The sequence below is a fragment of the Synchiropus splendidus genome, chromosome 5 (genome assembly GCF_027744825.2).
Source record: "Synchiropus splendidus isolate RoL2022-P1 chromosome 5, RoL_Sspl_1.0, whole genome shotgun sequence".
Lineage (NCBI taxonomy): Eukaryota > Metazoa > Chordata > Actinopteri > Syngnathiformes > Callionymidae > Synchiropus > Synchiropus splendidus.
The window spans coordinates 14434560-14449642 of NC_071338.1; the positions used below are offsets into that span (position 1 = coordinate 14434560).

Here is a 15083-nt window from a genome sequence, read left to right on the forward strand (position 1 = left end):
AAGTGTATTAAATCAAAGCTACCTGAGTGAATCTTTAGGTCCAGGACGACTGCCACTATTTGTTTATTTGTCTGTATTCACAATAACTTTAAAGTCATGGATGGATTTGGATGACGTTTCCAGGAAATGTGTGAAATGTAAGGAGCAAATGATTAAATATTGGGAGTGATCCGGATCACCGTCTAGATCCAGGAATTTTAAAAAGGATTCTTTAACAGTGGGAGACTGTGTTGGGGGCGGACTGAGGCTTCTGGGCGGAGGTTTGCGCTCTCTGAGTGCCTTTCTAGTTTCTGATCGTGTCCTTTATGGTCACTCCCCAACAACACCTGGCTGTCAGTAGGAAGTTCGACAGATGAGCAAAAACTAACAACTAGAATACACAAAGTATGAGCACAAATTGTGTTTCATTTTGAAAGACAGAATATGTTGCAATAATGTGAGAGGAAAAAAACCCTGCTTATCAAATTTAAAACTCTCAGATCAGCCATATTTCTGTCATGGCAATGGACTGTTGAGCATCGGATGCTTCATGTGTAGCGATTGGCTCCAGCATCATTGTGCAAGCAGAGATGAGGGGGAGAGACATGAGACGGCCCACCAGTCCATTGCCGCCCTCGACCATTCACACTCAGGTTCACACCTGGAACCTCGTAATGGGGCGTGTGTGAGGGATGCATGTGTCAGCTCCTATGGCAGGAGTGTGACAGGCGCCTCCCTCATGACGTCCATACATATGGCCCGCAGCTCGTTCAGTTCACGAGCATGAGAGATGCGTTTGTATATTTTCTCATGATTCGATGAAGAGCATAAACTGAAGCGTCTTGTCTTCCTTAGGTCCTGAAGTATATTTCTCATCTGTCCGCGATGTCGCCGGACCGTTTGGTGGGCGTCAGAATGTAGCGTAATCGCTCCTCTTATTCATGACACTCACATTAGCTTCAATGTATTCATGAAGACGAGTATTTATTGGACAAAGTATTCACCAGACGTCACCAATGTGTGCGGCTGGAAAAACCCGCAAAGTTTCAGAGGACCTCCAAATGGATGCGAGGCAGCACCACAGAGGACACGGAGCGCCGAAGCTAAGTGCTCTAGCAGCAGGTGACGCTAACGCAGTCGGACGGGCTCAGTGTGGCGTGAAGCAGAAGAGTGCTGTGTGAGGTGACTTATGGGACAATGGGGCCGCTTTTCGCAAATAAAACATGAGGCTTATCCAGGGCTTCTGAGCCGTGCAGTCGTGCTTTCTGTCAGGTGTTTGAGGACGGAAGGGGGAGGTCTGATTTCATGACGGATCATGCTATACTTTTTTATTGGCAAATAGAATGTACACCCAGACATCTTGTTTTACCCTCCGCTGTAAGGTTGTTCAATGTTTTAAGGAGTGTCTTGTTGGGGATCCTGAGTGTTATGATTCACAGTACAGGTGAGTCTTTGCCTTGGCAGCATGAGCAACATGCAGAGCCCTGGCATCAGGCCGCAAAGTGTATTAAATCAAAGCAACCTCAGTGAAAATCTAGGTACAGGACAACTGCCACTATTTGTTTGTCTGTCTTCAAAATAACGTGGAAAGTTATGGACGGGTTTTTCTTTCTTTAACCGATTTTCAGCATTTATGCCATTTGGATCCTTTTTTTGTTTGTTTGTTTTTTGAAGGTTACTTCATTGTGATTGGGAGATTGTATTGGGGATAGACTGAAGCAACTTGATGGAGGTTTGCGCTCTCTGTGTTCTTTTCTAGTGATAATATGAAATTGAAAATGGTACCAGTGGAAGTATGAGAAAGTGTACTTTTCCCCCCCACTTAGTTTAAGGTTTACTTCAGCTGCGTGAACGCCATGCTCTGTTCTTATGTTTGGTGCAGTTCCAGGGTTTCACGACTGATGGCGCTAGACCCGAAATGTTCCCCATGAGGTTCAATTCCACTGGGCGTGAGATGGACTCAAGGAGTCGCGTCAGGTTGAGTCCACGTGCCTGCAACTGCTGGACAAGACACTAGTCCTGAGCCATTGACTCTCAAGCATAAGTCTTTGAGGTCGACTGACAGGAAGTGCATCGCAGAACTCATCGAATCGGCAAGTACCACACATCTGAGTCAGTCATGCCATGATACGATGAAGCAACTGGACAGAAGCGTTGGCCTTTCCTGATCAGTTTGTGGTCTCGCTTGCTGTAAACCGGACAACATCTTTAAGTAATTATTACTCTCACACTGGATTGTGTGTGTATATTTTCTCCATGTCCCCTGGTGAGTGTGTCTGCGTGGGATGCAGTTAATAGTCGGACAGCATGTCTCTGTGAAACAGGAAACGACTGGATTCTTTTCCTCGTGGTTGGGACATGCACTCTTCATGTTGAGGTTGAAAACAAGACCTATTTTGTTTTTGATATGTTGATGGTGTGTAGTGCAGGCAAGTGGACAGTAGTTTCAACATGGTCAGACCATTTTAGATGCGTTGGTCAAACTCAAAAATACTGAAAAAGGTGGCAGACGTGATTAAAATGCCAGCGATTTCCCATCAGAGTCCAGTTCCAAATCCACCAAACCCAGGCATGTGATGTCCATGGAATATGAACAGGAATGAGAAGCCATGTGGAGCTGTCGAACAATGAGCAGAGAAGTGCAACAAACGCTCAATAACACTTGTGTTGCGACTGTCCTGGTTAGTCAGCTTAATCTTGGGCGCTGTTGCAGTGCATTATGGGGCTGTCATGCACATCAGAGGTGAAGCAAAACACTATTAAATAACACTGTCAAATCAAAACAAAACAGCAACCTTCTGAACATAATTCTCAGAAATCATACTTGGGAGACAGGGCGAACATAAATTATTGACTTTTTTCGTTTCCTTATTTTGGAACATGGCGGCGGCTGTTTACTCAGAGCAAACTGTTGAACTCTCCACAAAGTCCGGACATCAACAACTGGAGGCAGGAAGCAGCAGCTGGTTTATTTTGTATTAAGAGGTCAAAAGCCAGAAGAAGTTTGGGAGCGTCAGGCAGACTCGAGTCCAAACTGCTGTAATATTCATAATGAGAGCAAACTTTCTCTCCGCGCATGCTGCAGCAGCGTTCCGGAGCAGACATGTCTGTGTCGTGCCTTCGGAGGGGTAAACAATGTTTGAGACGGGTGGTGAGGTAAAAACAGGAGACAGAGGCTGTTTTGGGAATTGTACTCTCACAATTTATTCATAGCAAGTTAGACGTCAAACTGAGGCACCTTGGAGGCGGGCGACTTCAGCGCATGGCCCCAGTACAGCACGAGAGGACTCTGATATTCCACTATTGACAAGGATTGGGTGAAAACTTTCATCGATTGTTCTCTATGCAGCGTAAAGGAAGATTTTGCTTTGCTTTAGAAGCTTGCCTTTTCAGTGCCACTGAGGTGATGTCTTGACTGCATCTGTTATGTTGGGTCGCTGCAGTAAACAAATGTTTGTGTGATGAATGCAGTGGTGGCCACTCTTTTGTTGCTAAAATCTTCCTTTAAGTTACAGACAGAATATATATACAAGGTGAGATTAACTCGCCATTAATCGTGAGTTAGCTCAACTTTACTGCCATTAACTGAGATTAAAACATGTATTTATTGACAGCCCGAATTGTATTATGAGACTAAAGACTCTGAAACGCAGGTGCGAAGCCTCATTATAATCAGATTCACTCCGCGTGGAGTGACAGCCAGAGTTATTCATTCAAAGCAAGGTTGACAAAATGGTGCTTTATTTGTTAGAAGTAATCCAAATGCGATGCTGAAGAGGAAAAAAAAAAGGTTGAGCCCTGACTTATGTAAAGTTGCCATCGGTCATGGACGACTGCCTTTTACTTTCAATGACACTGAAATATCCTTTTAAACGTGGGAGACGTATGAATAAGACATAGTTCGGCCGCGGCGTCCGCATCGTTCTATCTTGGGCTTCTTTCTTCTCTATCTTTGATGGAAACTGGCCCATTGCATCTGTGACTCGTAGTTCTTTAAAGTGCATCCTGCTCCTTCAGATATTGTAGAAACAAATTAAATGCCCCCTCAGTGTTTCATGTGTTCAATAATGTAAGAACACATGAGGTGGGGGTGGGGGGGGAATGAGAGTCTTGAGTCATTCCAGTTCAGAGATTAAAGGCGGTGCTGTTCCAGGATTGAAGATATTTCAACACAGGTTTGGTGTTCTATAAAACAGAGAAATCGGTGGGAGTTGGTGACAATATCATCTTCAATTTACATGTTTACCTTCCAATTCAATGCAGTAGATTATTGATTCTTTTATCGTTGAATACATTTGCCTTGTATTCCCATTAAAAGATGAACATAACATACTAAAAAGTGTTCCATAGGCTTTTTGTTATCGTGCTTGTGGATGTGACTTTTCCAGCCGTTGTCTTGGGAGGAGCACAATAGTTGAGTCTTTGTAGACGGAGTTCAAGCCTTTGGAGTGGGTGGATGTGAAGCATGAAGAGACAGCCACGTGTGCAGTCAAGCATCACGCCACTGACTGCTGTGTGTGAATGAATTAATGATCGCTCAGCACTACTCTTCATTTTTCATACACCAGAGTGTTAGTCAAATGCCGGCGCACAAAGAGCAAAGACTGGGATCATTTCCCCACCAAATGGGAAATAGCTTAAAACAACAGAGAGGTTCTCAAAATGAATAAATGCTGGTGTTTTGATCGTGAAAACGTGTGACGTATTCCCCAGTTCATGGACCCTTTGCATCCTTTATGCAGTCCCCGCAGAGAGGCGGTGAAAACACGGTGTAGCGTCACTATTTTTAGATCAGATGACTAAAGACGTACAGCGTGACAATATGTCCGTCGTCCACACCCCCTCCTCAGCCAGCAGGTCTGATTGTGTCTCCATACAAAGTCAGGAAGCCGCCTGGCCTTTGAGAGCCGCCTTATTGTGAGGAAACACACTTCATGTTGGGCTCAGGTCCAGAGCGAGGCCCCAAGACTCTCCGCCTCTGCATCCCAACAATGTAACACGTTTGCGTTTGAGACAAAAAAAAAGACTGTGAGCTCGCAAAAAATACACAGGAGGCAAAAAAATACACAGTCCATAATCACTGCACATTGATAATAAGAACAAAAATCCGGATGTGGAACATTGCGCTAAAGACTTGGAGTAGAATGTGAACAGGAAGTTCCACAAAACACTGTCTTGTAACCTTGTGTTTACAATACCGACATCGCTCCAGTCTGACACGGGAACATCACAGGGTGGGCCCACAGAAGAAGGAATTTCACCGCCACTAACAGTATTATAAGAATGAGCGGCAGGGTAGCAGTACACAAAATAGAGGGAGTAGAATTACAGTTTTAAGACGTGAAGGTTGTAGCTCTGATACAGCAGCCTCATAGAGGTATATGTAGTACTGTAAGTGGTAGATCTCTGTAGTATTTCTCATTTCCTATGGAACCACGTTTGCTTTTCTTGTCTGTAGAAGTGATAGATGTTTTCATGAAGTTGTCATGATAGTACTAGTACTTGTAGTTATTTTACCATTCATTGTAAATGTGTATTGCCAAAGGTGAGAGCAGTTCTCATGGAAGTATTTGTCGTGGTACAGTACATAATAGTAATATATCCTGAGGAATTACTCAATGAAATTATTTGCAGTCGTAGGATGCAAAATTGCTTGAAGTAGTACTTTCTCTCAGATAGGTATTGTATTGGAATACCTCTTAGAAGTATTGTTACTTTTAAGTAATTTGTTCTAGTGGTGGACAGTTGTAGTAGGTGACATGGAACACCTGTAGAGGAAGTGGTTTTCCTGAAAATATTTTATAGTGTTGTGACGTGTAAATTAGCGCCGGCTCTACTGGAACTACAGTAAGAGTAAAGTCAGTAATGAGTGACTTAAAGTAAATACTTGCTGTCGAGGTAGCAGTAGTAACAGTAGAAGAATTGATATATTTCTTGTCAAGTATTTAACATTTGAAAGCGGTTACATTATTCAGACTTTTTTTCATAGTTGTGTTACTTTTACTACTTCTTTGTTGTATTACTAGACAGGTGGATTTTCTTGTGGCCCTGGTGGAAGTACTTCTAGCACAGCATTTCTTGTCTAAGTGAATCCTTGATATCTGTTACAGTCATCGTGAAAGTACAAGGCTTAGCAGTTGTTTCATTATAAGAACTGGCAGTACAAGTGTTAGTGAGCATGTGTTAGTGAGGTAGTGGCAGTAGTTGAGGAAGTATTTGCTGTACATGTGGGGGTACGCCGCGAAGCTCTGGAGGTAGTGGGACCCGCAGCACTTGCATCACAAGTCAAACACATGGAAAGGAACTGTGTCATTTCTAGTAGTGTGTGTCTTTTATTTTGTATTGTATGGAAGTCCGCAAATGTCCGGAGAGTGGGCCCCACTCCGAGAGAGGCCGATGGTGACGGGGGAGGCAGGCGGGCAGGGAGGGGCCTGTGGCGGGGTCCTGCAACAGCTGAGGCGGATCTAGCGCCTGATGAGCCGCCGCAGCCGAGCGGGACATAATTGATGACCTAATTGAAAAGCGCAGGAGGAGGAGGCGGAGGAGGAGGAGAGAAAAGTTGCGGGACTCTTCCTCCTGCACTCTCTCACAGCTGAGGACGTAGATGTGAGCGCAGAGGCCGCCAGTGTTGCACTCACTCTCTCACACTCACACTCACACACTTGTCCCCCGTCTCTCACCGTCACACACACGGAGCACCGATACTCACCTTCTGCTACCTGTCCCCACCCTCGGCTTCTCCCCGGGCTGCCGTGCATGGTTCTCTCCCGCAGTGCCTCTCGCTCCAAACCTCACCGCGACACCACTCTCAAGTTCGGGCGGCCCCGGCAGGACTTGCGCGGCAGCTCCAGCCAGGCGCGCAGTGGGGACGTTTCACTTGGCAGAGAGGAACCCGAAGACTTGGTGTGGAAGCAGCGCTCGACATGAGTCTGAAAGCCGACACGGAGCCCAACAACAATGTCGCCATCGAGGAGGAGGTGAGTTGGGGCCGAGTCGGGCAACCTGTCTTTAAAGTGTGTCTAATGTGTCGAAGCGAAAACTCACCGTTGTCCTTCGGATTATCCGTCAGCTGACCTTCCTGTTATTTTCTTCCAAATGAACCGCGTCTCTTTAAAGTGCGCTTCAGCGTGACGTCATGGTCTTGGCGTGTCCGACTGAAACCAGATTTAAATGTTCTAATACCACGTTATCTTCAGCTGTAAAGGCTTTAACAGAGCCAGTCGAGAATTGGAAAAACTGTCTTCATATTTCAAGCCGTTTAAATGAAATTCGCATCGTGTTTTCTGTTTGCGTGTTCGCTATATGATCACATTTCTGGAAAAAAAAAAGTGCGGCCTTCTCGTTTCGTCCATACAATCTGAATATATATAAGAAGAAAAATATTTTGTTTTCCTCAAAAGTATTTCTTTATTGGCGTTCATTGCTCTCCATGTTTAAATTCAACGTTTGAAAACGACAATCATGACGAAAGTCTAAGTCAGAATAAAATACAAATTCACTTTAGTCAAGTTTATTCTCGCCTGTCCAGTATTATCACAACTGACTCGTGAGCTAGTTCTAATGAAGAGGAAATACAAGAGCGTGTTGGAAATTTTAAATCTCATCTTGAAGCAAAAACATTCTTGCAATAAACTGTCGCTGAAGATCATTGTGTTTAACATTGGCCCTCGCCTTTTACGTGCTGACCTTGACTCGCCAGTGTTTCTGTCCTGTAAATGTGCTCAAACCTAAACTTAATATTCAAATAAAATGCTGCCGTACATAATCATAAATGTCGTCATATTGCTGGTTACAAAAAAATGTCTATGAATAAGGCCTTACTGGAAAAAAACGGCCACATAAGAAACAGTTTCTCTAAATGGATCTTAATTGTGACAGTGTGACTTCTTACGGCGTTGGAGGTTTATCCTCCTACTTCCCCATTGTGTGGTGGTGCTGAGAGGAGTCCTGCTGGGCCTTGTGCGGCTCCTCTTTTGTCCCATTATCTTTCCGATGCCGGTGCGGTCGCTCGCCTTTTGCCTGCCCAATTAAACGCCTCAAAGAATTCTATTTTATACACAACATAGCTGAGCAAGGAGGTGGTGGGGGTGTTTGGAATATTTGGCATGCTTCTATCAGCAGGAGAATGTATAAACAAAATTAATGAGTTTGTTGAGTTCAGGCGGTATTGGTTTGATGAAACGTGAGAATGCGGCGTTCATGCTTGTCAGTTTTATTTTATTGACGTTTGTCTTAGTGTGATGTCATTTGGAGGGTTCAAACTGTAGTGGATGAGGCCAAGCGTTTTCATCTGGCTTCGGCCCTGGATTACTGTACGTGCTGACTTGTGAGGGACTGGGAAGTGCTGCTGTGCGGCACCTGAAAAATGCCGGCGAGCCATTTGGGTTCAGAGGAAGGAAATGGTGTCACGCTGTGCAGTGTTGTCCAGTGCTGTTGCTCTGGCAGCCCTCATTGTACTGTGGGCCTCCCCACCCACCGGAGAACTAATGGGCCTCGTGTACCGCAATGTTTCTTCGGCCGCGGTGCCGGCATTTCATGTCTGATACTGACCATTCAGGGGTCTTGCATGAAGAGCCACTCTGCTGCTCTTTCCTGCTGAATAGGCACTCATTTATTTTAAAAAAGGCCCCGAGTGGATCTGTAAATCAGTGCCTCTGTTTAGAATCCTGAGGTTTATTTGCAGATCAAGATCGAGTTAAAGTGGCGCAATTTGTTGCTAAAATAATTGTAGTGGTTCTTGCTTTTCCGGGACTCAGATTTATATGAATTCAGAACATTCACTTGCTACTGCATTATTTTGTCGGTGAGATTTAAAACGATTCAAATGATAGATTCTGGAGGTCACAATGTAAATTTTGTTTCAGTCTCTAGACATGGCGATTCCATTTTCGGTTTGATTTTGTTTTATATATAAATGTCGTCCGTCTTATTTTTCTTGTCAACTAACAGGTGCGAACACTGTTTGTCAGCGGCCTTCCGGTCGACATCAAGCCCCGGGAGCTTTATCTGCTCTTCAGACCCTTCAAGGTATGTAAACAGACATGAAAATGGCCTTTTTTTAATTTTATTTTTTAGTGAATTTAGCTGCACAGTAAACACCAATTGCTGAATGTTACTGATGATGGTGAAATGCCTGTAAATATGAACAGAAAAAGGTTCACAGAGTGATTTGTGATTGCTGCCTTTTTTGTGCTGCAAAAATTCTTAAATACTATTGACGTTGTGTGTGCTGAAGTCCATTTAAAGGAGCGATATTTTGCCTGTTTATCAGGATTGTTTTGAAATGAACTTCTGCGAGGCCAGCTCATTAATGAGTTTGCATATATGGAAATGAGGCCACAGCATTGTTCCTGCAGCCCCTGTTTTTGACCGAACCCCGGTCCAATAAACACCCCCCCACCTGTGTCCTAACTAACCAAATTGGAAGTGGTATCCTTTGCACATGGATGAGCCTGTGGAATGTGTAAATGAGTAGCCTGCCCAATTGGCCGGCCGGTCCTCTCCGGGCCACTCGCCCACCAGGATTTCAGTTCCTCCATTTTCGATCTTCACGAATGTAATACTTGTTCCGCGTTCACGTTGACCTCGGTCTCCAAGTTTACTTGCTCTATATATATATGCTTTAAATGTAGTTAATGTTTGACTCATTTTAAAGTTCTGCTGCTCATTGTTGCCGTGTGTTCCCTGGTCTGAATCCAGTCCCTTCGCCCTGTTTCTCTCTGTTACACCCACCTATGACCGCTGCCTTATTTTAGAGAGTTAACCTTTGAAGCGGTTTATCAGCACTTTTGACTCTCTTTTGATCCCAATGTCATGAGTTAGCACTACAGTTAATGGGGGCCTGAAGTGCTTCCTGTTTGCGATACTGGTGTCTGGCTGGTCCAGACTAAACCAAAGTGACAGAAATATGATGGTCGGCTACCGAGCTCAGAGACTGCACTCCAGCAGGCTCCTTTTCTTGAGGGAGGCGTTCATGCCTGACTTGGCGCATGTGACTCGGCGCAGGATAATTGGCTGTCTTTTCTCTCTGCAGGGTTATGAAGGGTCACTGATTAAGTTAACGTCAAAACAGGTGAGATTCTTCCCTCCACCGTAGGAACTGCTCTCTGCACTTGTGCTGCTGTCTTCAGGTGAAAAGTGAAGTCAAATGGTGGAAACCTAGTCCAAAGAAATGGCTTGGCTTTATTTGTGCGAGGACTTGGCTTTCTCTAAATTCACAGGAGATGAAGATATGTGTCAGTTCACTGACCTGGCAAAACATGCAGAAAGCTAATACTTTCACCAGTACTGCAACTGTAGGAATACAATGAGCAATATTTATTATTTTAAAGAGGCGCTGACTTTGAAATATTGTTGTGGACCAGGCGGTAATTATTTATTTAGCAAGTATTTATTCAGATGATATACACGTCCAAACAACTGACCATTTATCCCTCTTCACACATTCAGTAATAAAAGTGACACATGACTTTTATTGCCGTAAAAATCACTGGTAACACGAGTTCTCATGACACGTTTGCTACACTAAAATGAAGGCAACAGAACTGACGTTTTGACAGGAAAGTGAATCACAAAATATTGGATCTAAAGCTTTCAGTCATCAAAGCACAGTGAGCAAGACGACTGGCAACCAGATCTATCTTTCAAAAATAGAATTTGACAGTGATCTGTGATCGAAAACATAATTCTATGTTCTTCAGATCTCCACCACCCAGAGCTGGAGTTGAGGGCAGTCGGTCCCAGAAAAAGCCTCTTCTAATCTTTTCTTTCCTTTCAGCCTGTTGGGTTTGTAACTTTCGACAGTCGCTCTGGAGCCGAAGCTGCAAAAAATGCTCTGAATGTGAGGATGAACTTTTTAATCTTTTGTTTGAGTGTCTTTTCTAACGCTCCTATGCTAAAAAAAAATAAACTACAAGAAAGTGATTAATACATCGAAGCCAACCCTATTTTGTCTTCTATAATTCAATGGCAGGGAATGGCATTTTTGGAAATGGGCCAGAATCCTGTAGCCTTACGGTAGTTTACTTTGACCTTGATACACATCCCTCTTCAGTCTGGTGTAGCTTCCATCATTTTGCATATCACTGCTTAACCGTAATACCTGTTCTATAGCCACATCTGTAGCGTGATTTGGACACATCTGTACTAGTATAACTGCTCATTTTTGTCACCCAGTAGCCCACATTGGCAGTATCTAACACTTTTCTCTACTAGCTTAGCTTCTTTTGTTATCAGCATCACTTCTTAGACACACCCGCAGTCACACACATACACACAGACACACACACCAGAAGTCTACTCACCTGCATGTGAGCACAATGCTTAGGGCACAAAAACACAAGCAGGTTTCAACCACCAATAACAGTGGAGTCTGGCCGGCCCTTTTCCTGGTCTCCTTCCTCTGCCTGCCTGGCTCATGCGGTGCGGGCCAATCTGTCCCCCGCTGCAGTGTTTATATGTAGCCAGGCAAGAGGATGAGACGCATGTTGAGGCACTCGAGGATCGTATCCTTCAGTGGTGAACACATGTGAAGTCACGGCTGGCATCAGAAGCCGCTGCAGTGTTCCGCTCAAGCTAAAGGATACGCCCTGTGTGAGTGTTGATGCATGGCGACAGGAAAAGGGGTCGTGTGAGACAACTGAACTCGAGTCCCTCCAACTCAGCCCACCTCCCTTACGATATTTCCCCATCCTCCTCCTCCTCCCCCTCCTGCGTCTCTCCCTCAGGGTATCCGTTTTGACCCCGAAAACCCCCAGACCCTGCGCTTAGAGTTTGCTAAAGCCAATACGAAGATGGCAAAGAGTAAGCTGATGGCCACACCGAACCCCACAAATATCCACCCCGCTCTAGGAGCACACTTCATTGCACGGGACCCATGTAAGTTGTCCGGCTGCGCCACTCGCACTTTGCCAACCTCTCGTCTTACTCTCTCTGACCATCTCTCTCTCTCTGTGGGTGTTGTAAGGAAGGGGTCGTCTGTGGACTTAACAGCCGTCTAATTCACCCTCCACATGCATGTCATCTCAAGCTCAGCTTCTTTCCTCTCCAGATCCAGCTCAGCCGAGCCCTTAACCTCAACTCCAGCCTGATTCCTTATGGCTTTGTTCAGTGGCCACTTTCAGATCTACTGAAGCATGCTTTGTGAATCAGTCCTTATCAAAGGTCAGGACAGTCAGCGCTCTCTTCCTCCCCCCCCCCTCTTTTATCAGATGACCTGACGGGGGCTGCACTGATACCTGCGTCTCCTGATGCCTGGACTCCTTACCCACTGTACACCACTGAGCTGACCCCAGGCCTCCCTCATGCCGCCTTCACTTACCCAGCGGCGGCTGCCGCTGCTGCAGCCCTCCACGCCCAGGTGAGGGAGCAACCGGTGTGTGTCTCTCTCTTATTTCACTCTTCTCTTTCATGACTAGTGGGGAACGTATGACGTCCCAGTAGTGGAGTACATGCTGAGATCAGACATATCGAGCTGCCGGAATCCTTTATAGCACATCTATATTGTGTGGCTGCATGGAAAATGTTGTTCTGTGCCAACATTGAGTTCAAGTACACACTATCTCGTACAACCAGCAGCCCCTAAGTGGTCGTCTATTTTAGTCTTTCACTGAAAGCTTTTTCCCTTTAAAGGAGTTCTCTGCCGTCCCCGACACCCTGCAGCTTTAAACGTACCGTTCTGCCTGTAGATAAGGCTCGCTGAGACCATAACAGGGCTGTGTGAAGATGCTCGGCATCAATGTATAGAAAATTCTCAATTTGAATAAGTGAGTTTGACATTTTTTTTTACTAGTATGTACTGACGCCAGGTAGCCACCTGCTTCATGCCTTGTGTAACAATAGCAATGGGCCGTATTTATTTAGTTGGGTCAGACAAAGTTCATCGTGAGCAGACTTCCTCCAGTGCAGGAGCAGAGCAGTGCTCCATTACAAAGCAAGCAGCGACTGCAGGATAGCTTTGTTGGGCACCTGAGGAATGTTGGCTGTTTGCAGAGAAATCATTAGCGTTGAAGGACTTAACTAGAGGTGCCAACTTGAGGTCCAATATCGCGATGAAGCGGTTGCAAAGACTTAAAATTGAAGCGTGATGATGGGTGAAGTGTCTTCACAAGCCTTCGTTGTCAGCTGTAAACTGAGTCGGTCACTCTGTAAATATTGAGTTTGACTCCACAATGCTAGCTGGCTACGTTAGCCGCGACCCCATGAGCTACACAGCCGTAGCGTTAGTCACTGCACTTCAAATTCCTTCACTGATATTTATGAGCGAACGCCACGAAATTGACAATTGACGCACCGACGCCTTGATTTGTTTTTGTGTTTCTTTAGATGCGCTGGTATCCTACTCCCTCAGAGACTTCCCAGCCTGGATGGAAGTCCCGGCAGTTTTGTTAGATATTTAGTGAGTAACCTTTTGTCCAATAGTTTTTTTTTTTTTTTTTTTTTTTTGACCAACGGCCCCCACTTTTCGTTGACATCACTGTATCACGGCAACAGGGTTTGACATAGGAACACATTGTAGAGGATCACATTGTGTTTGACTTTAGCTTCAACATCAAACGTGGCAAATAAAAATATCAGTTCCAAATTCAAAGCGTTTAAATGACTGCATGTAGCGAAGTCACCGTAACAAAATGGCCCCTTCAACTGGACACTTTTTTTTGTGGAAACTGTCAGGAAAAAGTAATTTCAAATGCTCTCTCTGACGCCACGTTAAACCCTTGACTGACTTGTGTTTTTTTTGTTTCCCACCCCGCAGGTCTCCGGACACCACACCTTTGTCCAGCTGAAGTGAGCCACCGAGCTCCTCATTAATTTAAACAAGTTTATTTAATGGACTAATGTGCATTATTATAAACAGTATTTATGTCTCCTCCCAATTGTCTCTGGGAGAAGTGGAAACAATCTTGCTGTCGACAATCCGAGCTCACCCACGGCAATTTATTGTGGTACCATCTCAGCACTTACGTAAACCCAACCTCAAGCAAGCTTAGCCGAGCCGTGTGCAACATCATTGCTGAGGAAAATATTGACACAATGAAGCTAAAACTTTTTGTTAACCTAGTCCTCGCCGGGGTTTCCTGCTGCTCCCGGGAGGTTTAGAACCGTCATTGCATGTTGAAGTCTTTTTTGGCATGAATTTAGAAACGCAGAGTTCTGTGTATCCTCTTTTTTTTTTTTCCTTCTTTCCTTAGTGTTTGTGTTGCCTTTTTACCTCGGCCTAGACAGCGTCGTGTTTCCTTTTCCCTGTAGATGCTTGGTCTTACCTCTGTGAAAGCTAGGCTGTTGTGTCAATGGCTTATCTCGCATGGACTCTGTGAATGCATCCCCATGTTCTGACAATCCCAGCCCTTATGATCATATCAGTGTCATTATTTGAGCAAAAAGAGCGCAGACCTTTGTCCTCTTTATGTAAATGGATATTTATGCATTTTTGTGCAACTAGTAATGAACATGTATAAGTTGGATGTTGAGTAGTCTCTTGTGTTTTCAATTATAATCCTGTTGAAGTAGTTTTACCGAACAGTGCAATTTGTTTAAATGGGTATCTGTCAAAAATGGAAGTATTCAGAGAGTGGTGTATGCCATTCTGCTAAAATGAGATTGCTGTAAAACGATCTTTCAGAATGTGAAACTGGACTACAAATGTTTAAAAAAAAAAAAAAAAAAATGGTGGATTTTTGTTTTTCAGAATGGGAGGGAGAAAGGCGGAGACGGATGGAGAAATTTAGTTTGTGACTTAGAAACATGTTGTCTTTGTATCTGCTGTGCGTAAGATGCTAAAAAGCCATCTTATGAATAAAAAATTGAATGCATTACATTTCTGCCATCTGCTTGTTTTTCCTCCCTCTCTTCGTACAAGCAACACGACTGGCTGATGAAGTCTTTAATGACAAACATGCGGCATGTACTGTGGTCATCAAGCTGTTGCCATCAATAATGCAGACCAACTTTTACTCACGATACATTAGTGTCGCAAGATATTGACTCATTGGCGTGCAGTGGACTTCCGCACACGTAACTCTGCTCAGCCAACCATGCGTCTCCTGGGACTCTTAAGTGATTGGTCTCCACACAACCAGCAGCATAACTGTGGTGAAGACCAGGCG

The 15083-nt window shown here is 44.6% G+C and overlaps 1 protein-coding gene across 4 annotated transcripts; it reads left to right on the forward strand.

Annotated features, from left to right (window-relative positions):
* The first annotated feature begins 6580 nt into the window (after positions 1 to 6580).
* Positions 6581 to 14794, forward strand: rbpms2a (RNA binding protein, mRNA processing factor 2a). 4 transcript variants are annotated; one of them, XM_053864901.1, is made up of 8 exons: positions 6581 to 6956; positions 8929 to 9006; positions 10013 to 10051; positions 10757 to 10819; positions 11706 to 11856; positions 12189 to 12352; positions 13303 to 13375; positions 13733 to 14794. In XM_053864901.1, the coding sequence occupies exons 1-7, from the start codon at positions 6903 to 6905 to the stop codon at positions 13366 to 13368; spliced, it is 615 nt and encodes a 204-aa protein (XP_053720876.1). In that variant the 5' UTR covers positions 6581 to 6902; the 3' UTR covers positions 13369 to 13375; positions 13733 to 14794. The 4 variants fall into 4 exon arrangements, with proteins under 4 accessions (XP_053720876.1, XP_053720873.1, XP_053720874.1 ...); XM_053864898.1 differs by having other exon boundaries at positions 6754 to 6956; positions 12189 to 12337; XM_053864899.1 differs by lacking the exon at positions 13303 to 13375 and having other exon boundaries at positions 6754 to 6956.
* Positions 14795 to 15083: the final 289 nt, after the last annotated feature.

Coding starts and splice junctions, on each gene's coding strand:
- rbpms2a (XM_053864901.1), top strand. CDS start 6,903: ATGAGTCTGAAAGCCGACACGGAGCCCAACAACAATGTCGCCATCGAG. Junction 6,957..8,928: donor ATGTCGCCATCGAGGAGGAG/GTGAGTTGGGGC, acceptor GTCAACTAACAG/GTGCGAACACTGTTTGTCAG. Junction 9,007..10,012: donor TGCTCTTCAGACCCTTCAAG/GTATGTAAACAG, acceptor TTCTCTCTGCAG/GGTTATGAAGGGTCACTGAT.